We start from the raw sequence: 24,635 nt of genomic DNA on the forward strand, positions 1-24,635 counted from the left end.
CACTAACATTTTCTCGTAATTTTTACATCAAGACCAAGCTTTTGGATCTAATCAACACATCTAGTAAGTTCTGGTCCCGAAGCAGGCCTTTTTGACATAAGATTTGCTTATGCATTTATTGCATGCATTATTAATGTCAAAAATACTCAGAAATCCGACAAAATAAAACCACTTTCAAACTATTTTACGCAAAAAATATGTATTAAAAATTAAATAATTGAATTCTAACGCCACCGTACACCGCGATCGACCCACACAGGCGAAAAAGCTATTATTTTTCAACTCCGCTTATATCGGCCGCCGCGCCGCGCCGCCCGTTATGCTCGTAACACGTTAAAAAACAATGTATCTAAAACAACTGCTTATTTTCTATACCTTATTCTCCAACCTGTTGCGGGCCCGACATCGACAATCGACCGATGCAGCAGCGTTACTTTCCTACTCCGATTATCTCGACCACTAGGCGTTATGCCCGCAACAGTTGCAAATATTTTAAAAAAGCTGCTTATTTTATATACTGTTATTTTTAAACTGTTGCAAGCCCATCGACCGATGCCGCAACGTTCGCCGTGGCGCATTCCCCACTCCGTTGTATCTCGACTGCCGGCGCGTCGCCCGTTATGGTTGTCGAAATAATAGATTTTTCATATTAGTTGTTTTTTGGAATTGCTTCAAACCGCTTAGGATTTCGTGGCGACGCAGAGCGCCGACTTCGTTTCACGAGCGGCCGATCTCTACGGGTCGTTATTTTATATCTGTTATTTTTTAGAAGTAGCAACGGTTGCGTTATGTTATTTCCAAATAACTGTTGTAAAATAACAGATAGCTAAATAACAACCCATCTCTAAAGGCGGGTTCTCACTTGTCAGTTTCGCTGACGCAGTCTGACTGATTCAGTGATACTGAACAAACAATGAACGTCAGAACACATTTTCATGTTAAATGATCAGTACATTCGTACTTTCAGTTAAAGTGAAAACCAGTTCTACTTTTTTTCATTTTGACTGATCATTATCGAATAATGAATAGAAACTGAAGCGTGAGAATTACATTTTCGTGATTTGTGCAGTTTACAAGTTAAGTTAATTAATTATTTTAATATAGTTTCACTATAGCACCCCGTTTATTTCTTCGCAATATCCAGGACCTGACCACCTACGACGTTTTTTTTTTCTTTTCTGATTCACCAGAATATTCTGTAATTCATTTGCTAATTGTAAACAAACTTCGCGAACACCTGGTTTCAATTTTGTTTTAACCATTTTCATGTCTAACAAAATCACCACATTAGAATGTTTGGACCAACTGAATACTGAATGTAGCAAAACATGAAACGATGTGAATACAATCGTTGTTTTTATTTTTCATTGATAATGAATCACGTCAGCGAAACTGACAAGTGAGAACCCGCCTTATTTTTTAGAAGTAGCAACGGTTGCGTTATGTTATTTCCAAATAACTGTTGTAAAATAACAGATAGCTAAATAACAACCCATCTCTAATCGACGCATTGACGAACCGCATCAACGCATAGTGGGTATGGGGCTTAAAACACATGTAAAATCTAACGCAGCGAACTTAAGCGTTACTTAACGAGGATCGACTCAAGTCAATCTCAACCTCTAAGCTCCGATTTCTTAGCTCTAATTTGCTTCCTTATAAAGTGATACATACTTTTCATTGATATAATAAATACGGGTTTTAGCCACGTACATTCACAAAAACGAACCATCAGACCTTTAAGGTGCGATTTCCTATCGACGGCTGGCGTCCGCACTCTTTTGTTTCCTTATAGAGAGATGCATTACTTTTCATTGTTATACAGGTTTAGCCACGTACGTTCGAAAAACGAACCAGTGTGCGGCGAGATGTGGGCGCCAGACGTCGCGTCGCTAGGAAATCGCACCTTAAGGTCCATTCAGGCTGAGAGCGTCGCGTCCGCCCCATTGAACTCGAACCCCGACGCTCAGCGGACGCTAGCGCAACGCTGTCTGCCTGAAGGGTCTAATTTAAGTGAATTGATTCCATTTCGACACGCGGACGTGACGCAAACGCGACGCGACGTTCGACGCTCTCAGCCTGAATGTACCTTTAGGTTCTCTTTTTGGCCCAGCGAAAAAAATTATAAATTTGAGATACCATAAAAAATTACAGAAAAACAATTATTTTTGAGGACGTCTTCTGTCAAATTTGTCCCTTCTCTTGGAACAAACTTTATAGAAAACTGCGTTATCATTTTACTTTAGAAAGTATGATATATCGCTATTTCAAATGCAACTTGCCACCGTTTTTTTTGATCTTACTATGTATTTCTAAGAATTTTTATCCTGAAATTGTGAGAGGCGAAATAAAACAATAATAATAGTTCATAATGGTTTATTATTAATTGATTTAGCTTATCTTATTTGCTAGATTTATTTACATGAAAAAAAATGAAGTTACGTCCTAACTTCACTCGCTATCACATGATAAAATAATATATACAGTGCCCTTTTAAAGGGCGGATCACAACGAAGATTAGAAAATATAGGAAAATTTTAGTGCCACCAAAAAATATACCTTTGAAAACTAATCTTTTCTTAATTATAGGTATTTATTAACTCTCAGCCACATACGAATCTAATATTATTCCTTTCTTGGAAAGTGTATTAGATTTTTTAAATAGTGTTTAGTGTTGAGAAAATTATTTTAAAATGTACAGTCTAGTGCGTCCATAGATAAAGTTTCTAACAAAAAGAAAAGAATTTACAGTTTACTATAAGAAAACTATATCAGATTCATAAGGTATTAAAAAACTAAATTATATTAATTATTATTAAAAATATTTTAGATTATCAGAACTTCATTTTATAGAATATTTAAATAAAATTATAAATTTTACCTACTTATACCTAAAATTATAGTATAGCTTATACAATTTTGCCTCTTTAATTTTTTAACACCTTGTATATTTATATTTCCTAGTAATATAACAGAAAGTAATTCAGACACCATTAGACATATTATCGCTGTTTACGCCGCAGTTTTGCAGAAGAGGCAAAATGACACTATATTTGAAAATTAAAAATGGCTTGGAAATGAAGATTGATGATATTCCCTATATAATTTTACATATAAAATGACACCGATCTTCATTTCATAGCCATCGCCGACGCCTTTTTTTTCGATCATATTGTACTTTTACAGTTTTATGACCATTTTTAATTTTCAAATATATTTTTCCCCTCCTGTGAAATTGCGTTGTTGTTCTTCCGGAGCGACGATATATGGTGTAATCGAAAAAAAAACGACGTCGAGTTACCTTAGGAACGACGCTTAGATATTTAATGTGTAAAACTGAAAAATTTCTACAGTAACTTGACGCCGTATTTTTATCAATCATACACTATATTTATAGTACAGGGTGTGCCATAAAATTGACCGCCTCTGTCTTTAACACTAACTGGATCGGTCATCTGTCTTTTTATTGTGTATACATGTCATTTTTAAAAAAAATGTCAAATATATTTTAGCATTGCTAATTGATTGTAGCTGTGTCTAGCAGTATTATTTTAAAACACAAATTAACATTATAAATTTTAGTTGTAGAAAAATACCCATGTCTTACCCACAGAATCAAAGTTGACAATAAAAAAATTATAGGATCTAATAAAAAGAATATCCTTTAATTTTATTACGACGTTTTGGCACACCTTGTATAAGAGATTTTTCTTATTAGAGAAATTATAAAGGTTTATTCATTTAGTTTAACTTTATCTAGGGACATACAGTGGGGGTTTATACTCTCAGATAATTTGCGCAATTTGGCTTGTGCAAGCCAAATTGTACCAGTAAATCGTAAAATGTAAACAGAAATCATTAGTTTGTGCAGTTCAAAAATTTGGCTTGAATAAAATCTGTCTCATCTTGATTTTTAACTCAGTGTTATACTCTGTTTTAGGACTCAGGGAAGATTTGGCCAGACAATGCCAGAAAAAAGATCCATTTATTTCACTAAAATAAGTGTCTAATATTATATATATTATAATGATATTAATGTGAAACTGTAGCTAAATAAATAAATAAATATGTAAACGAAAGTAAACATAACCGAATACAAAATGGCTTGCGCAAACAAGTTATCTGAGAGCTACCTCGTTCAGTGCCGTCGTCAGGTATATTCAGTAAGCCCTAAAACGTGCCCTACATCTTTCACATACCGGAACTAGAACAGATCCTTAAAATGCTAGGAAACGGTCATGCAAGAGATCAATTGCTGGCACACCTGGTGGTAGACCAGGTGGTCGCCGGATATCCGCCTCATCTTGAGCCCCTTGGAATCGCGCGGCTTGTCCACGATCTTCAGCTCGATCTGGATGCCGCCCTCGTACTCCAGGTTCAGTCGGTCGCTCACCTCCTCCGAGCTGACCAGCTGCTTGGGCGGGAACTGATCTCGGATGGTTTTCTTCACCATTTCCAGGATGTCGACGGACTGCAGCTTGGAACAGACGTCGCTCAGTTCGAACTCGAACGAGCCGGAGTTTTTGTGGAGGTTCGTGTGGTGCAGCGTGGGACAGTCGGTGGTTAGGGGGGACGATCTGGTCGATTCGGGCAGATTCAGTTTCAGGTTTTGGAATATTTGGAAGTTTTCGGCTTGGCGTCCTGAAAAAGGCGTTAATTAGAGCTGAAACGCACTGACGCGACGGCCAGGTCGCAGCGACCAGCCAACGGCCAGGGTCCGAATTCTGTTCTGAATTCTTCCCCTGAACTAAACGACTAAAAAAACGAACTAAAACGACATAAAAAAGTTACGCTTTCAAAGCGGTGAGCGAAAGTATGCGATTAGCGGAACGCCAAACAGTCGGTTTTGGTATTCTCGTTGCCATGCGAATCGTTTTCTGGATACGCGTTGAGCACATATTGACAGCGTCGCAATTTCGCAGGTATCTAATAGTCAAATGTGAATAAAACAATGAAAAATGAGAATGTTGCGAGAATTTCATAACCTATTCTTGAGTTATGTCAACCTATTTTTCTATGAATATGTCATTATTCTTATTATTCGAGGAAAATGTAAACGCTTCTCAGAATTTTTGATGTTTTGAACAATATTTATAGCTGCCAAGTCGTAAATTATCAATTACTTATTGAGAAATTTATAGAAGAAGTAATAATTTTCATTAAAGAGCAAGATAATGCATAAAACCACAATTTTTTCGATGTTCACTAACAGTTCGGCAAGCAAAACGATTTAAGGCGACTGTTTTCAAAGCGCTTAGCGCATTCAGTAAAGACGCCAAGCGCGTCAGATGAGAGTACCCAAAATCGGTAGTTTTTGGGTACGCTCAGCGAAAATTAACGTCATATACGCTAAGCGCTTTTAAACGCTCAACTCATAACTTAGGTGTGCTTACCTCGCACTGGGCTGCCGATTTGGGTATTTTCGTATTCTCATTTCATACGTTTACTGTCTTTACCCATTGAGCTAAGCGATTTGAAAACGGCTACCTTGAAGGATCGTTTTGCATGTGCATGAAAACGTCGCGTCGTTTTGCTTGTAAAAATAGGAAAAATTGTGATTTCGTGCGTTCTCATGCTTTCTAGTGAAAATTATTTCTTCTATAAATTCCTCAATAAGTAATTGACAATTTACGACTTGGCAGCTTTAAATATTGTTCAAAACATCGAAAATGCTGAGAAGCATTCTTGTCATTGACTAAGAAGCATGTCTTAACATTTCCCTCGTATAAGAATAATGACATATCAACTCTGATATCAATAGAAAAATAGGTTGACATAACTCAACAATAGGTTATGAAATTCACGTAATATTGACATTTTTCATCGTTTTATCCACATTGTATTATTAGTAAACTATTAGATACCTGAGAAATTGCGATGCTGCCAATATGTGTTTAACGCGTATCCAGAAAACGATTAGCACGGCAACCAGAATATCAAAATCGACTGCTTGGCATTCCGCTAATCGAATACTTTCGCTTACCGCTTTGAAAGCGTAACGTTCTTATGTCGAAGTTCCAGATCCGGGCACAGGTCACTGCGGCCAGTAATACCATTAAAGCTTCATTCAGAACCTCGCAATTAGCGGTATCATTTAGCGTAGAAGTTTGTTCCTTTAATTTCAATGTAAGCATTCAGAACGTCTAAATTAGTGGTAGTCATTTTCAATTAGTAGAAGTTGACAAACCTTTGACTTTTCCACTAATTATACTTGAAAATTTCCGGGGTATGTCATTTTGACCTTTGATTATCAAGAGAAATTGTGGTTAGAAATCAAAAGTTTATTGTTTTATAAGTTAAATATTTGTCTTTCTCTATGGATACTACCGCAAGCTGTTGCTAGGATATTCTATTAATTTTAATTGTGTTTTTTAGACATTGTGAATGATTTTTAATCTAAAAAGTATAAAATGTAATTGAAACCACTAATTTATTCTCCTAATTGCGAGGTTCTGAATGAAGCTTAAACCAAATGATACAACACGCACTACCGTCCCCGACGAGGCGGTCGCAGGTCTATTCATTAGACAGCACTAGTCAAAGGACCAGTCTTGATAGTTTTTTGTAAACAGAGCTTCAATGCAGCTTGTTGTATAAGATAGCGAAAATCTAGTTAAATACGCAGAGTTCCATGTAAGTGGCTATCTAATGACTAGGCTGTGCTCATAACTTAGGTGTGCTCATAACATTAAACGTATTTAAGTTAAATAGAATGCGCACGTTGATTGCTCTTCTTGTATCTGCCTGTCAACTGAACCTTTTTCTTTTTCTTACGCGGTATAATACAAAGTAGACTTAGGATGATCTGACAGAATTGGTAAGGTAATAAAAATGTAAACGATCTAGCTAGAAAAAAACACAAAAGCGAACACTCCACTAAATGGACTAGAACCGTTCTGCTTCGCAAGTGAAAACCAACTTAAAGCGGGACTCAAGAACCTGGAAAACTCCATCCATAACCTGGAATGTGAATCCTCCAACCAGTCTAAGACACTCAAAGAAATTTCTCAGAACTTACGACCGAGAAAAACCAAAGATCTTCCTTCACTCAGGATACTCAATGAACTCCTCAGTAGATTGAAGCTAAGAAACAATTGGCGAATGCAGATTCTGTGAGGAAAATGGGAAAACACTAGAACACCTCATCACTGATTACGCCGAGACGACAACTATTCGTGGCATAAACTTTGGTACAACTGATATCGGAAATGGAAAACTAACCTCTCTAAAACCGTTTCAGATACTGGCTTTTGTCAAAGCCCTAAAACTGTATGATGAGTTATAACCATGGCTGGGAAACTTAAATGGAAATGACAGTTCATTAAAAATAGTTTTTCCTCCAAGATGCAGAGGCGCAAAATATTAAAACGTCAATATTAACAATGCAAATGTCAATATCTGATAATAATAAAATTTGACTTTTAACTGTCACTCAGAGACGCTTTTGTTGTGATTTTACGGTTTGATTTCGTTTTGATTTGTCGAATTATTGTAAAATTAAATTCCTTCAGATTTTTTGCCAGTATTCTGTTTTAGACAATGTTTTTTAAAAATGGTGGGACAATATGTGTTTTGTAATAACTCTTAATTATTTTTTATCATGGAGTTTAATTGTTGTACACCTGGTTTCCGAAGGATACAATGGTAAGTAAATTGAACATATCTACTTACAGTTATAGATTTTTTAAATTAGTACTGCTAATAAATGCTACTTGCAGAGCAGTTATTTAATTTTTTTTACGGTGCATGTAAGGAATTAAGGACGCGCGTTTTATATTAGCATGATCAGCAGATGATTACATCTAATTTAATTTGTTTTTATTATTTCAGGTCCCAAACGGAAACAAACTGGGACTCTTGCCTACACCAAAATTATATAGCCGTTTCCAATTCACTTCAAAGGGAGGAAAATTATGTAAAACTGCCTGCTATTTGCTGAAAACTGCCAAAGATTAAATTATAACTGTAACAACTTAATATATACTATTTCTAGTCTTTTTAATATATTTTTTAATTAATATCCGACATATAAGAACACTTTGTATGCTTTTAATTCAGTTGATTTATCGTTTATAATATGTTCGACCTAATTAAAAGCACACACAAAGTGTTCTTACATGTATGTCTAAATTTATTTTAAATTAACTAAAACAACCCCCCTTCCCCGCACCCCTCTCTTCCATTAGTATTTCTTCCTCCGTCTACCAGAGGCGCCCTTGTATAATAAAATTGAAATGTATTATAAGTTGCCTATCTATTTAATAGTATAAGTCTTTTATCTATGGTTATAACTCAAGAAAGTGGGACCCAATATCTACCATTTACAAGTGAACTTACCGGCATTGCTTAACTCTCTATTCAGTTGCATCGTATCGATGGCCCTACTCCTAATATCACTTTCGAAGGCGTGGCTGGACTGCGTATTGGAACTGCTGCTGGGGCTCTGGTTGCCGATGCTCAGGCTGTCGTTGGACAGCGAATCGTCCGAGTAGCAGGAGCTCTTGTCCGAGTTGCGCCTCAGAAAAAAATCATCGGAATGTTGCTGTTGCTGCTGATGCGAGCAGGAGTCGACCGCCTCGTTACTGGTAGCCGCTTTTTGCTCATTGTTCTCTTGGCTGGTTTTCCTGCCGATGCCTCGCGTTATGCTCGGCGTGTTCTCCGACGGCTCGGAAATGATGAAGGAGGGAATTTTCGAGACTTTCTGGTTCTCCAGGCTGTCCATGGAGTCCTCGGAAGTGTCCGATCCAGCCACCAAGGTCACTTCGCTTCCTGCATTGATATTAGTTAAATGTGAGCGTTATTGAATAAAAATGAACAAGGAAGAACTCTAATACTATTCTTATACCCTACAAGCAACCCTAGATCATATACAGTGTTGTTCACCACATACGATACGGAGTATTGTAGCTAAACGATTAGACTTTTACAAATTGTAAGTTTTGGATTCGTTGAAGATCCATTAGAGGTACAATTTAAAATAAACTTTATTATAATTTTTATTATTGCAACACAACATTTAGTAAATAGAAATACTTCAATACAATATTTGGTTTAAAAAACTTAAATACGCCTAGAGAAATGAAACATTAAAATTATTACTTTATTTTGACAAAAACCTAAATATTTCAAAAACGGTGAGATTAAAATGCGGTAAACCTTAATCAAATTTACCTTTATTTTAATCGTAGAAACTAAAAATGTAATAATATACAGGGTGTTCCATTTAAAAAGATACAACTTTGTTATTTTTTATTTATTTGGGACATTCTGTATCTTGTAAAAATATTTTTAAATTGTAGCTCTAATAGTTCTTCAACGAACCCAAAACTTACAGTTTGCAAAAAACTAATCGTTTAGCTACAATACTCCGTGTCGCATGTGGTGAACAACCCTGTATACTTTCGTGGATAAGAAAAATCAAGGAAAAATCACTATGAAAACTGTCGCAAATATACCAACGACTTCCATTTATCTTCTTTTTTTGTTGCATACGCGGTGCTTCTACTCTATCTATCCTTGTCGAGAACCTATCGTCCACGCGCCAAATTTGAACAATAATTTTAAAAATTTAATTTGTAAAATGCATATATTTGAACAATAAATTGAATGTTTACTGTCACAAATATTAAATTATATAAAAACTAAAAATATCAATATTCTGAGAAAATCTAACCAGAAAGTATGCATGTGGTTTAATATAAATAAAAGAACAACTGAATACTTTACTTGCCTGTGAAAAGATAATTCGAGGACCTTTATATTAGAACTTCCACACACCAAACATTTTCTAGTAATTTTTACGAGTATTTAGAAAGTCCAACGAAAAAAAAATAGAAATATAATTGCACAAATTTAAAATTAATTTCTCACTGGAAACATTTGCATCCTTGGCTATATAAAAGCGGTCGATAAAAGAGTAATTAATACAATTTTTAAAATAAAAATCGCAAAAAACAAGCGTCGTTACACAATGGAAATAAGATTATGACATATGATTTTGACAAGATTATGACAATGAAAAGTTGGTTTCTATAACGTATTCGTATAATTTGTACTTTCTAAACCGTATAAAATTGCGATTCTTTTGGAAATACATGCAACTTTTAATGCGCATGCGCAAACTAAGGTCCTCGAAAAAGACAAATCTATTGAAAGTTTCATAAGTGCGATAAAAAAGGTTTGAAAATGGCATGTCGTGATGTTGGGGACATATTTTTTAATGCAAAATAGGCAAGCAACGCTCGATAATGCTGCCGCGCCCCGTCTGACATTGATTACATTAAAAACATACCTAATACATCAGTAACGGATATCTGAGGATGACTTTGGACTTCACTTTTGGACTGGAAAGAAGTCACTTGCTGGGCAGCCTCTTCCTGGATCATATCTAAGCCCGGGCTACCTGGATTGCTTATGGGAGAATTGGTCAAACTCCTGTGGCTGTGTACATTTAATACGTGCATATGATGGGGCACCTATTTGGGATATATTTTGTTAATGGACTTAGTAAAAAACAGTTCAAGAACAAACCTGATGTAGGAATGGTTGACCGCCTGAAATGTACTGCGGCATAGACAGCGGTGACGTGTCCATTTTGTTGTCGTCTAATTGTACCCCCATTTGTAAGGGAGTGCCTTGGGTTATTGAACCACCACCCGTTGTATTTAGGCCACTTATACCTAAATATAAAATCGTAGTTAATGAGTATATAATACAGATATTCACAGGTAATTAATTCCTTAAGGAATAAAAGGGAAAGTTATTGAAATTAAATTTAGATAAAAATCTGATGTTTTAGATTATATTTTACGGTGTACTTTCTTTTTAAAATATCTTCCACTTCTGGTTTAACTGGAAGTGGTTACAATTTGCTGATTTTAAATAGAATATCACCTGTATTTTTTACGCATTTTGTATTTTACATTAAATTCTACACATTTTGTTTGTGCTGTTCTTTACCTCAATTTAACAGTTTTTACATTAAAATTTAAGAAACTTAATCTTTATTATACTCGAAATTAGTGGAATATTTTGGTGGCGTCAATTATACTTTCTACTAAGAGTTTAAAATCATTCAGAATGTGTAAAAAACACAATTAAAATTAATGAAATATCCTAGCAGCAGATTGCGGTAGTCAGTTCTATCCATAGAGAAAGCCAAATATTTAGCTTTTAAAATAATCAACTTTTGATTTCTAACCACAAATTCTCTTGACGGAAGATAATCAAAGGCCAATGACATTTTTCGCAAATTTAAAGTATAATTAGCGGCAAAAGTTAAACGTTTGTTAACTTTTTCTATAAATTGCAAATTACTACCACTAATTTTGACGTTCTGAATGTTTACATTGAAATTAGAGGAACAAACATCTACACTAATTGATATCACTAATTTATTCAATTAATTTCGAGGTTCTGAATGAAGCTTTAAACGAACAGTTTTTTAGAAATAGCAGATTTGACAAGTTTACCTTGCGTAATTGACGATATACTACTGGCGCCACCTGTCGGAGTCGAATAACCACCAAATACCGGCGAGGCACTAGGACTGAGAAGAGGATTCAAAATGGAAGGAGATGCGGTGGAGAACATTGCCAATCCGGGAACCTATAAAATTAATAATTTTTGGCCTGGAATTATTTCCTATAGAGGTAGAAAAACTGTTACTTATACATAACGGTTCAACCCGTCACTGTTATTTAAAAAATAGCAGCTTAAAATAACAGGTTTGTGTTATTTATTAAAATTATTGTTAAATAGTTTGGTTTGTAAATACCAAAACGAAATAAGTATTCTTATCAACATGTGACCGTACATACAGGTCCCTTCACTATGGATTTTTTTTATTATTTATGTCCCTTTGAATACCCTGTATAATGTCCACAACAGTTATAACTCTACTACTAAAACTGGCGACTGTTAACTCTGCTTTCTAAATTAAAAATCAATAGCCGCTAGCTTATTCAAAAGTCTGGCAAAATTTCGAAGAGCAACCCAACTTCGCATCACAAGACATCAATGTCAAAGTACTGTTATTTTTTTATTTATATCTGTTATTTTATGGAAATAAAAATTCTTTGGTTCCCGATATCATGTCATGAGCAGACTGTTATTCCGCACCTGTTATTTTGTGGTAGAACTGTTGCGGACTTGGTAGAATTTCGAGGTGGAGCGATCTCGACATGTTATTTTTATAACTGTTATCTTTAAGTAATGTCAGGTACAAACTGTTATTTATAAATGACAGTTTTAAAGCTAAACAGTTAGAGATGAGCGATATTTCACAAACTGTGATTTTTTCACTGATATTTAAAAATCACATATCACGATCGTTACTTTTTTTGAGAAGAAAGCGTGAATTGATATGTGATTTTCACAATATACAAACGAGCAAAAAGTCGACAGACTTGTTTATCCGTTAAGTATTTAATATAACATAAACAAAATGGAAATACCGATACCGATTACCATTGCCGGCCGCCACGCTGTCGTTTAATATCGCTTTTTTTTAACTATAAACGGTGATGGTACATTTTAGGTACGTCGTCAATCTTGAAGTTATTGATGTAAATTTGATATTAATATATTCTACAATTAATGTTTTAACATTTTAAGTACGGATCGTACGAATACTCGACTAAATCTTTGAGATTTGAGATCACTGCAATAAAATTATTTATTTTTTGAGGTTAGAAAAACAATTACATATTCTTAAATAAACAAAACGAACCCGCGACCTGGTAACCTGGCATGTAGCCGATAATAAATGAAACTTGACTGAATACCGGATAAATGAATCAAACCCTAACTTGTTTGTCTCAAATCTAAAAAAGTAGATATAAATAAACACGTGAGTATTACGCCTTAACTGGGAACGAGGCAGGGCAACGGGGACGGAGCGACAAGACTTGTTATTGTTATTGAAACTGTGATCACATCACGTTTAAAAATCACTGATATTAAAAAATCACAGTAACAAATATCAGTGTGATTAAAAAATCACGATATCGCTCATCTCTATAAACAGTTTTCAATCGCAATAACATTTTAATACCTGTCCAAAAGGCTGTCCCGTGGCTGCGCCGTAAGGCGAGGCACCCGGGGCATGCAGCGGACTCCTGTCGTAGCCTCCCAGAGCTCCAGGTACGTAGTTCTCGGGAGGGAGGCCCAACGTCGGATCCCTGATGGCCGTAAATTTGTAGTCTTGATGGTCGGGAGACGGCGAGGAATAAAACTGATGAATCGGAGAAGCGCCCTCTGAGGAAAGTTGGTGTCTGAGCGCTTGGTCCGATACGATTTGATGTATCGGAGAACCTAGTTTATTTTAAAATGTTAATATTAATTTTATATCATAGGGTCTAATAATTACGTTAGGGAATGCAAGGGGGGAGGGGGTTAAGACAAATCTCATTAAATCTCACGTAGAGGAGAGAGGGGGTTTCGGAAAATATTACGTAATTTCTTTCAGGCAAAGAAGAGTGTAAAAATGTGATTAATTTGAAATAAAACATATTTCTAGACTAAAGTATGCCGAAATCTGACACAATTTTTCTGTATAATAACATCCATGAATAGATCACCACAATACACCAAAACACTTTTACTTTGACACTGGACGCGCGTTTCGCTAATCTAAAGATTGTATTTTAGTTTATAATCATCTGCTGATGATGCTAACATGGTTAGCGAAACGCGCGTCCAGTGTAAAAGTAAAAGTGTTTTGGTGTATTGTGGTGATTTAGTGTTTTATTTTGCTGTGTAACACCAAAGGTTCCAACCCTCAACTGTAATCATGAATAGATGTAAAGTTATTTAGTATTGATATATCAAAAATTTGCCTTTCGATTCTTTATTGGTTGGAAAATTATGGTTGGCAGTTTAATTTTACAAGACGAGCTACTGAACTTCTATGCGCAAGTAACAACGGTTGAGAATGGCTAAATCAGAGCATAGGTGAAGGAGCAAATTATTTTACTGAAAACCACATAGATTTGTTGGTACCAGCAGTCATTCTTGAGACCGTACACAAGTATCTGGGAACTGAATTTGAAGAAATGTTTCCGATCAATTTTAGTAGTTCAAATTTAAGTATTATTCAGAGTTAACACTGTGTAATTTTAGATTACGATCTAAACAATCTCAAATACTGGTCTTTACTAGGCTTAATAAAAATAATAAAGCAAATTGTGTTTATAAATAAATACAACGCGTTGCGTTAAAATGTGATTATACTGTGGTTCACAAAAATTACCATATAATCAAAAAAGTGATGTCACAGTAGCCTTTAGAATTAACCTATACAAGTTGTTAATTTGTTTATTACTCGCGACAAGAGCTTTATGGTTGAAATATGACAACGTCGGCCCGCTCGTCGATAGACGACGCGAAGGGATGAGTTGGCAGAAAAATCAATAATGCATGCGTTCTCAATAGGCAGTGTTGCCATTCTGTTCCCCTATAAGTAACTGTCGAGTTAACAACCTGTATATGTAATTTATTAAAAAAAATCATAAAAAAAGAAAGTTGACATAATAAAGAAATTTAATTATACATGTCTTACCTGGTATTGATCTGGGTGGACTTGATCTATTTTGCAATCCTCTCTGCAGTCTCTGACATTCTTGCTGTGGTGTTGAAGGACTTAGTGTTCTTGAACCACTTGCTGAACCTTCGCTACCCCTTCTAACGGGTGAGAATCGCTCTGCAGATTTTTGTTCTCTACCTAAACAGTCACAATGAAGGTACATTGTTTCAAGCCTTTGTCTTTAATAAGAAACAGTACCTATTGTAAAAAATATTTTCACATATCTTTTTTTAATTAATCATAAATAAAAAATTGTAGGATTTTTATTAATTTTCGCAGAAAAGTCTTTTTCTGGGAAATACAGAATAACTAAACATTTGTATAATCTTTTTAGTGAAAAATATGTTTTCGACAGACGACATTAAAAAATGACAGAAAAATAACCGTCATAATTGATGTGACAGACACTAATTGCTACTGCTATAAAAAGTGAAAGTAAATTATTTTAAGTTAACGTCTCGTTTTGCTGCTAAGGCTAATTTTCACGGGGCCTACTTTGTTAACCCGGAATGCTGTCTTCAGCCATATCATTGTCACTGGAGTGTCTAAATCGACTCTTGATATATCAGATCATTGAGCAGTGTGTGGTTCCAGGGGGGTGACAGTGAAATAGGAAAATTGGAAACAGTCATTAGTGTCAATCCTGTCATCTCCTGACGACAAGTATGGCCGCCTAGACAAGGACAGCAATGTTTCTGTCTAACTATTGTCTAACTTCACAGTTTAGAATTGACATATTTCAGAGACAACTTCAGATTTGTTCTAGAACAAATTTCGACTTTCGACGCCATTTTAATTCTCTCCGGTTAGTTTTGTATTGTAAATTCAATTTGATATTTCGGCAGAAATTTATAAATATAAAGGTAATAAAGCATATAAAATATATTATTACATGAACAATCCTGGAGAAAAAGATGTTTCTGCAGTACTAGGTATGTCCCATGTATATTAAAAATAGGTAGTAAATAAACACTATTTCTGTATTTTTTAGATGCAAGAAAATTTTGTTATGTTTATGATTGGCGTTTTTTTTTGAAAATGGAAACAATTTACAGCAAGGTAAGATCATTTTTAACTATAGCCAACATTAGTTATCTCCAGTATGTGCGATTTATTGTCAATAATGCAGTAAATCTGACTGATACAATCTGATTGTTATCGGACTAAAAGTCTCTTTTTGATTCTTTTTTATTTATAAACCAGGTCTCTTTGGGAATAATGGATGCTTTTTTTAAACAGTATATTTATATTTTATACCTATTGATATTTTTATATTGTTAATTTTAGTATAAAAAAAATTGTTTTTCTGTTTTCAGGTTTTTGTATAAGGCTCCCGTTTTCATGTTCCTGCCCCCGTTTTCTGTCCCTGATGGCTGTGAATACGTGTATTTATTTACAAATTACTTAAGTCATGCTTATACCTTACTACCTTACGTTAAAATTGCATATAATTAAGTAATTGGTGTAGAAATCATTCAATTCTTTATTTTTTATATTTATTTAGTCCTGTTGTCTCATATTTCAAATAAATATGTTTGAATAAGATTTTGTTTTGTTTTATTTATGATAAGAAAGAGTACAAAATACATTTAAAATGAAAGAGGGCCCGCCATTGAATAACCGGAAACGGAAATAAAAATGAAGCCATCATGTCAACCTGTCAATTGGAAAATTAGTTCTCCAGACGACAACGAAGGCTTTCGGTGGCGTATCGTGTTTCCACGATTTAACACAGAGTTGACACTTCTTTCTAGTTAATTATTTTATGGTGTGTGGCAATAGGTTTTAAGCGTCATTCAGAACCTCGAAATCAGTGGAATAAATTAGAAGTTTCAATTAGCTGTAGAGAAGTTTGTTCACCTAATTTTAATGTAAGCATTCAGAACGTCATAATTATTGGTAGTAATTTTCAATTATTGGAAAAAGTTAACAAACTTTTGACTTTTCCACTAATTATACTTCAAAATTTGCGAAATCGAAAGTTTATTGTTTTATAAGCTAAATATTATACTTTCTCTATGGATACAAGAGTACCGCAAGCTGTTGCTAGGATATTTTATTAATTTTAATTGCGTTTTTTAGACATTGTGAATGATCATAATCTAAAAAGTATAAAGTGTAATTGAAACCACTAATTTATTCCACTAATTGGGAGGTTCTGAATGAAGCTTTACATTCGTGCCATGGAACAACAGTACGATAGTTTCCCGACGTTCACCCGTCCATCCACTCGCATGGTCTAACGTCGCTTAACTTCTGTGATATATCGGGAACCGGTGTTTCCACATAACTGAGCCGTTGTCCCGCTTCTGTTATATATTTCATACCAATTAAACTTTTAGTGCTTTTAGTTAAGTAATCGAGGGCACAATTTTTACATTGTTACCAACCATGGAAATATTCGGCGCCGGGCTGACTAACTGGAATTTAATTTCCCGCTGGGGATTCAGGTGTCATATTTATTTATATATTGCCTGGCATTGTCATTCGTTTTGACATTTTAGTTTTGTATTACGAGTTAGCTTAATAGCCGTAAAAAACTCATCGAAACCTCATTAGATTATTTTGAATGGGAAAGCCGTAGTAATGACCCTTTATGTCCCTTAAGGGCTGTTAAGAAGGTGCGTTTTGTTGATGTAAATAATGTTTCCTAAAATATTTTGATTAAAAGAAAACATATAAAACCGGCAACGCTGTGCTGGTCAAGTTTAATCACTTGACTAAAAGTTTATTTGATATGAAGTATATATCCGTGGTCTGTACTCAACGAGAGAAAGACAGATAAATACTTCTTACTATATCCAGTTGATAGGAAACAAAGAAAAGCAGAGTTACCAGCTCCTCCGTCCGGTAGATGTGATGTCTCTCTTTTGAAGTTTGTTATAACTGTCATCTGCCGAAATCATATATTCTCCACTCTGATCAAAAGGTACATCGAGTCTAAGCACTACCGGAAAAATCAAAAGAAACCAAGCAAAGTGCAACACAATACTCACCCAGTTCTTGAACAGTTGGCAACTGCGGTTTAACGTGTCTGCTGTGCTTTCGCTGCGGTAAAATGGATGGCATATAGTTTCGTTTCATGCGAGCTTCCACCTCCATGACGATTTCGGGTGGTATTACTGATTAACGACAAGGTGCATGCAAAATAAACGTAGAAAAACGAAACCAAATAAAAAAAATAAACAAAAAGTAAAAAAAGTGCTGGTGGCGGCGAAATGAGAATTGTATAGTGGTATTAAAACTGTTATTTACAAAAATCGAGAAATACCAACTTAAAGCACCATAATATGATGATGGTATGATCATAAATAAATACAGGGTGTGCAAAAAGGTCCGCATCGATTGGGAAAAATTAAAATATCAATTTTTAAGCTATCAAATTTGTTGAAATGGGTTAGAGAAAAAGTACTATATATTTTTTTGTCTATTCACTTTGTTTAAAATATCTATAAAGTTATTTTGAATATAATTAATTATATATATATTTTGAAGTTTAAAAATTTTTGAACTTTCAATTTTTACTGAATGCCATATTATAAATATTTTTTTTTGTTACTAGGCATGGCTGAACTAATTCCAAATAAACTATTTTTAATAACTAAATAATAAAAAAATCTATTTGTTGCGAATTTTTTGTCACACCCTGTATACTAGGTAATCGTAAATTACACCTTGATGTAATAAAAATGTATAACACAATTCTTTTTCCGAAAAAAATCAAATCAAAAGACGGTTGCATTTTAGACTAAAACGATATTTTTTCTAACTAGCACTCTACAAAAAAAACGGAATTAAATTATTGATTTTATTTAAAAATAAAACTAAAAACAAAAAAGCTGAATATACAACACCACCAAGCAGCACACCAAAAACATCAAAGCGTCATTGAAACTTAGCGAATCTTACCTGGTGGTCGCTCCATAACCGTTAGTAAACCGGTCCTTCTAGTTCTGCCGCCAGATGTTGACGTCGACTGCAACGAATGGACATCTTCAGGATTGGCCATCGTATGACGTTTCGTGTTGCCACGTCCTTGTAAATACCTGCAATAAAATTGGCTGTACATATTTTCAAAAATCCCTAAAATTAAAGAACATTTGTAATTCTTGGAAACACTGCAATTAGCCTTTTTCGATAAGTTCTTCTCATGGAAAATATGTTCAATGAGAAAATGGAGACTAAATTTTCAATACTGAATTAGAAAAAAAGGAGTACCTCAACAAAATTAGCAAGTCCGCGAATTCCGGTTCAAGAACAGTTAACCTAATAGCTCATTCAGCCGAAAGTGTCTGCCAGATGCATGCGAAAATTCTTCGCTTTGTGACGTCATTGTAGTCCTTGTCATGATAGTGTGTGTATTATTAGTTGCCGTATGCAAAACATTCATTAATTAGTTTATTTATTTAAACACCTTATATGTGCGCAGTATAGAAAATTAAGTGTATAAATCGTATTAAATATTCGCATAATGCATTTTTAAGAACAGCAGTTCCAAGCATCACCTTTTGCAGGCACTCTTTTTAGAGTACTTCCATATTTTGCTTTAAAATAATTAATAAACAATATCGTAAGCACCTACTCACAATCCACAATACAAAATGAACGTATATATAAACCCTATAGCTCTAAAAACTTTAAAAACACCTTTTTCGCATTTAAAATCGACAAAATAATTAACTCAAATATTCTTAGCTGTTATTTTATTAGTTTAACTTAGGCAACCAATAATACACACTATGATGACAAGGACTACAATGACGTCACAACTGTCAGCTGAAGCGCAGGAAGAAGCGAACGTACCATTGCGATAAATAAAAAGTAGTACAACAAAATATGATTTAATCTGCTGGTCTATAAATAAAATATTTTCTTTCAAACTGATAACTCATCAGTGTCATCAGAATTCTTGTGCCAGTGTCACATAATTTTTAAAAAATGCCTTTAACTTCAGAGCAAAAATCGATTATATTTACGCGATTAAGGGATGGGGTTCCCATAAGGGACATTGCAGATGCATTAGGGATAAACAAAAAAAAAAACAGTGTTGTTGGCTAAATCCAAAAAATTCAATATAATTCAAATATCCTTATAGACCAGGAGTTCTATGTGGGACTACTAATTCTTGTGCTACTTTTTTTTATCGCAATGGTACGTCTTATGGCGCGTTCTCACGACTCTTGTACTTGGCAAGTATTTTTTATTAGCCTACAGGGTCTGGAGGGAGTGCGGCGTAGTTCTTATAATAAATAACTTAGAAATTCTGTATAGATGTCGGACGCACCGTGTATACCCTGTATACCAATTACAAATGTTTGTCAAGTACACGAGTCGTGAGAATGCGCCTTTATGAGGATGAGCAATCCTATTAGTTTACCGTTCTTGATTCCGGTTTATCATATCGTCCTATTGCTGCCAAAAGTCACTAACTAACATTTTTCCGAACAACCAAATTCAATCACTAACCATGTTTTGAAGCGGAGAATCGATTGCAAGTCATTAACTACGATTTCTGGCTATTTATGTTTTATTTTATTACCGAATAGTTACTAACTATAACATCTTTATGCAATGCAATTCATTTTTAGACGCATTTTTCACGGAAGTAATAAAAAATAAGTTAGTGACTTTTGGCAGCAATGGGACGATATTTGAAATTGAAAAATACAAACCTTGCAGCCGCTAATTCATCAAACTGTTGGGCATGGTCTAAAGGTTGAATTCCGGTGCCGCTACTTAGACTACTCGGATTGCCACTAGAACTAGTGGACATCATTGATAACTGTTCATGCGATCCTGGAGCACCCCAAGCCATATGCAAGTTAGCACCACCATCTGAAATTTTAAAAATTTAGAAGACTTAGGTTAACCATTAATTGAATTATTCCATATTAACTGACTATATGAACTGAAAATGATTGATCTCTATGAATATGTACAGGGTGGTAAGAAGAACATAAAAATATACTTTTATTTTTACCTGAAGCTCTTCTACCAAAACCACCAGCTGCACTTAAAACAGTGGGCGGTTTGAGTAAATGAGGATCTTTTCCACCAAAACAATGAGGATTTTGCTGACCAAAGACTGGTAAATGTAGATTGGTGCTGGGAAGAATTTTAGTGCCATTGGCTGAATTCTGGGGAGGCATTTGCCCCATGTAGTGTTTTTCCAGAACCTAAAAATTAAAAATAACGTACTGAAAAATAATTTATAACAGAATCTATACTGAATATGATGTGAGTTGTGGTTAAACTTGGAAAGTTATAGTCAACACAGTTAAATAAATATATATATTTTTTAAACTTACTTGTTCATGAGCTGAATCGCCAGGTCCGACAGTATGTCTTCTAACTGTCAAATATCGATCTCCAGATGATGAAAAACTATTATAGCCGGTTGATGAGGAAGGAACAGCCAGAGAACAACTTTGATCTTCACTTTGGTCCAGATCCATTTCTCCAAACTACGTAAAATAATGTTTTTAAGACAATGATTTACAGTTAAAACATGTATATTGAAACAAACTAGAGTTAGTTAAAAAGTATAGTAAACGCCACGAATGTTTGGGAGTGATTCATCGCTTGATAAAATTAGAATCGACACGCGCCCTATCATTTTTACATTAAAAACGTAAATTTTTACCGCAGACGTAGGTTTTTAAAGGCCCGGTCTAATCATCTGCCTGCGCCCCTCCTACTTATTCTAAAATGTTAGCGTGATTGACAAAGACGATACTATATCGCGTTTCTTTGATTGATTCGTTTTTGTGCGTCAGTCCATCGGTGTGCTTGCAGTACGACCAATGGGGCATTCCATTTTATGTTTATAACCAAATCTATGTTTTGACAAGACTTTGACAGTTAAAACAACAAATTACAACAGATTATATATTGATTATTATATGACTCGAAACACCACGGCACTGGAATTAAGTTTATGTGACCTTGAACAGATTAGTTCACATAGTAGCGACCGATGAATCACTCCCAAACATTCATGGCGTTTACTATAATACTATTCTATTTTGTTTCTTACTGAATTTGGTATATTTTGTCCCATTTTAAAACGACTCAAATGTTGTATTTATTAATCTTCCAGTATTTGTATTAACGCTGCTGGTAAGAACTTTGTTGCCAGATTACTTATATTAAATACCATGTTTATAAATTGACGGTTGTTGTCGTCGAGTTCAGTTTTTTTTTGTAAAAACAGCCTTTTGCACGAATTCGGCGCAGGCTCGAGTACGTTAAATATTAAAAAAAGCTGAAGAAACACAACAAGAGTTAGTTCAACCTAAAAGTGAATCCATTTAGCAAAAGAAATATAATAAAGACCGTCAGTAACTGGGACAGAAAAATATTGTAGCAGTAGTGTGTTTATTATATGCAACATGATGAAAATAAATTATTCTAGCAGTTAGATGAGTGTCCATTTTCATTTTATATTATTACTCAAAATCTCTATTGCATCTCATGGTTGTTGCCTATAAAATGTAGAGAAAATTATGGCCTCTTAAAATTCTCGTTAATAATATCCCAAGAGAGTTATGACCAATCAAGACAATATAAGCTTATATTAAATCAGTAAGAAATAAAATATACAGGCAGTCCTCGATTTACGTCGTTTCGAGATATGCCGAACAAATTTTTGTTACTATTCCTCAAAGTTACGTCCCACTGTTTCGAGTTACGTCATTTTTTGAAAAAAAAAACGATCCAAATTTTGAAAGAAGTTTGGACATAAACAATACATACATACATATAGTATTTTTAATACCTATTTAGAGGTAGCAGCCGTTTTAGTAACTTAACGTATGCGGCTTCTTGCACCATCTAAACCCGCATGAAAAAAATTAGGTTATGACCTTTGTCATGTCAAATGCTTGACATATTTCTTATTGCATTGGCGGAGTGACTTGAAATTTCATATTATCAGTGGCTTTGTTGCCTCTTTACTTTTTGGTTGTCGCTCTTAACTGACTTTACAATTCTTCTCCATTCCGTTCTATTGTGAGCTGCCTCTTCCCACTCATTCTGTTTGTTAATTCCCTATAAGTTTTCGTGGAAAATATCCTTGAACCTTTTGAGTTGTCCACCCGGCCTCCTCTTACCGTCTACAAGCTCACCGTAAAGCAGAGATTTTGGTATGCAGTTTTCTCGGACTTCAATACTCTCGCAGTAAGCTTTTTCAAGGACCGATACGTTTGAGACATGATGGACATAACCAATAAAATTTTAGCAGCATACAAGCAGGATTGACAGATTCTCATGGTGAAAAAGCGGGACAGTGTTGCTCATTACTTAATTAGCGACTTTTGACGACACCCACAATAAAAGTTCCGACCAAAAAAACAAATATCTACTTTATGAATATGTCTACTTTACTCTCTGGAAGGGTATTATATTTATTATGGATAGTTAAAAATACTTTTTATGACTAGATAGTGAAAAAGCAGGACTGTAAAAATACTCGCCCTGATTTGCTTTTCATAAAAAAATACTTTCTAAAATATAATTCGTTTTTTATATATTTTTTTTTTGTTTTGTTTTTTGTATTATTATAAGTTTAACTACATATACAATGCACTGTTTCTCATACCTCAATTATTTAAAAATACATAATATTAATATATATATAAACGCATATCTCTTTGTTTTATTTTATTTTTATCTTACGAAAGTACCTAACTTTTCCATTTTCTATAGATTCTTATGACAAAATAAGATTCGACTTACGTCGCACAGTGCTTCGAACATATGGCTTTAGAGGACAAAAATGCAAAACTTCTCTTTTATTGTAGGCAATTTATTCAAACTAGGTTTATTTGACACAAATGATCAGTACTCTCATTGTACTAAATGATGATGTTCTTAGTCCCACGTTTATGAAAAAAATCTTATAAATAATAAAAATGTTGAAGTTGTGTTCCATCTAAGGAAATAATAATTTATAGTATGAAAACGGTATTACTTATACCGTTTTCATAAATAAATCCCTGTGATAAAAAAGAACTGAAATAACATTAGAACAGGATTCCTACAATATAAGCCTAATATAAGATAAAAATGTTTTTCTTTAATGAAAAAGAAAAATTAATGTTATATTTAATTGAAAAAAGCTTAAGATACTATAAATTTACTTTAGGACAACAAAATGCATAGATCGCAACTATTCTGATTCAGAAGAATCACTGCTGACATAATCTTGCAAATTTATAGTATCCAAATCACAGGCAGATGAAGTATCCTCACATATAAGATATTTCTGTACATCATTTTCTAATATGTTACTTTTTCGCGTTCTTACTGTTCTTTTTATTGGTATGAGGGGTTGGGATGTTAATAGTTACCTCTTTAATAGACCACATCCATATATTATTTTTTCCTTTTCTTGGGTATGAGGTTTTATAATAAATTGAAAGATGGAAACTTTTTTTATGTGACGTTTCGCTCCAACATAGTGAGCTTTTTCAGGCATAAGTGGTGTCTCATTTGACTGGAAGGTTCATCAATATCTAATAAAGAACGCATTTTTTGAAATATAAATAATTTTGAGTTCTTATCCTTATGATCAAGCCAAGTATTAACCAGATTGGCGTTGCTTATCAATTTTACTCCATCTGAAAAGTATCATAAAATAAAGTTCGTCGCAAGCAGACGCAGGTGAACTATCCAAAAATTAAAAGTGTATGACTATGACAACAAAAATATTCAATAAATACGATATGTTTTGATATGTTTTTTTTAAATCCCTTTTTGAAGTTTGAAAACGTAAAATTTTTATACCCATTTAAGAATCATCTTAAAAAATAAATAAAAACTAAACAATCACGAACTTGTTTAGAAATAAATTTAAAGTACATACCTTGTTTAACAATATCCATAGTGGCTTTCAATTAAGTACGTACCGTTTAACTCCATAATATACAGAACTACTATGAATGTTATTCTTTTCACTGATAAGACAATGATCGTAAAATTTATTTTTAGTGAAAATATTTGGTAACAAAAAACGCTGTTTATGAAAAATAATATACAGGATGGTTGAACA

The 24,635-nt window shown here is 34.2% G+C and overlaps 1 protein-coding gene across 2 annotated transcripts in view; it reads right to left on the reverse strand.

Annotated features, from left to right (window-relative positions):
• Window positions 1-2,361: 2,361 nt before the first annotated feature.
• The window catches only part of LOC115881758 (serine/threonine-protein kinase SIK3-like), a 53,573-nt gene continuing 31,299 nt past the window's right edge, over window positions 2,362-24,635 (reverse strand). Inside the window, exons 10-21 of one of the 2 annotated variants that reach the window (XM_030899394.1) lie at window positions 20,893-21,048; window positions 20,565-20,760; window positions 20,257-20,419; window positions 18,494-18,630; window positions 17,581-17,706; window positions 14,561-14,722; window positions 13,055-13,314; window positions 11,472-11,607; window positions 10,531-10,679; window positions 10,292-10,475; window positions 8,338-8,769; window positions 2,362-4,641 (exon numbers count right to left, since the gene is read on the reverse strand). In XM_030899394.1, the coding sequence (XP_030755254.1) occupies window positions 4,226-4,641; window positions 8,338-8,769; window positions 10,292-10,475; window positions 10,531-10,679; window positions 11,472-11,607; window positions 13,055-13,314; window positions 14,561-14,722; window positions 17,581-17,706; window positions 18,494-18,630; window positions 20,257-20,419; window positions 20,565-20,760; window positions 20,893-21,048 (2,517 nt within the window). In that variant the 3' untranslated portion in view covers window positions 2,362-4,225. The remainder of the gene's footprint in view (window positions 4,642-8,337; window positions 8,770-10,291; window positions 10,476-10,530; window positions 10,680-11,471; window positions 11,608-13,054; window positions 13,315-14,560; window positions 14,723-17,580; window positions 17,707-18,493; window positions 18,631-20,256; window positions 20,420-20,564; window positions 20,761-20,892; window positions 21,049-24,635) is intronic. The other variant, XM_030899395.1, reaches the window with a different exon arrangement.

Source organism: Sitophilus oryzae, unplaced genomic scaffold, assembly GCF_002938485.1.
Source record: "Sitophilus oryzae breed Bouriz unplaced genomic scaffold, Soryzae_2.0 scaffold_172_pilon_pilon, whole genome shotgun sequence".
NCBI lineage: Eukaryota > Metazoa > Arthropoda > Insecta > Coleoptera > Curculionidae > Sitophilus > Sitophilus oryzae.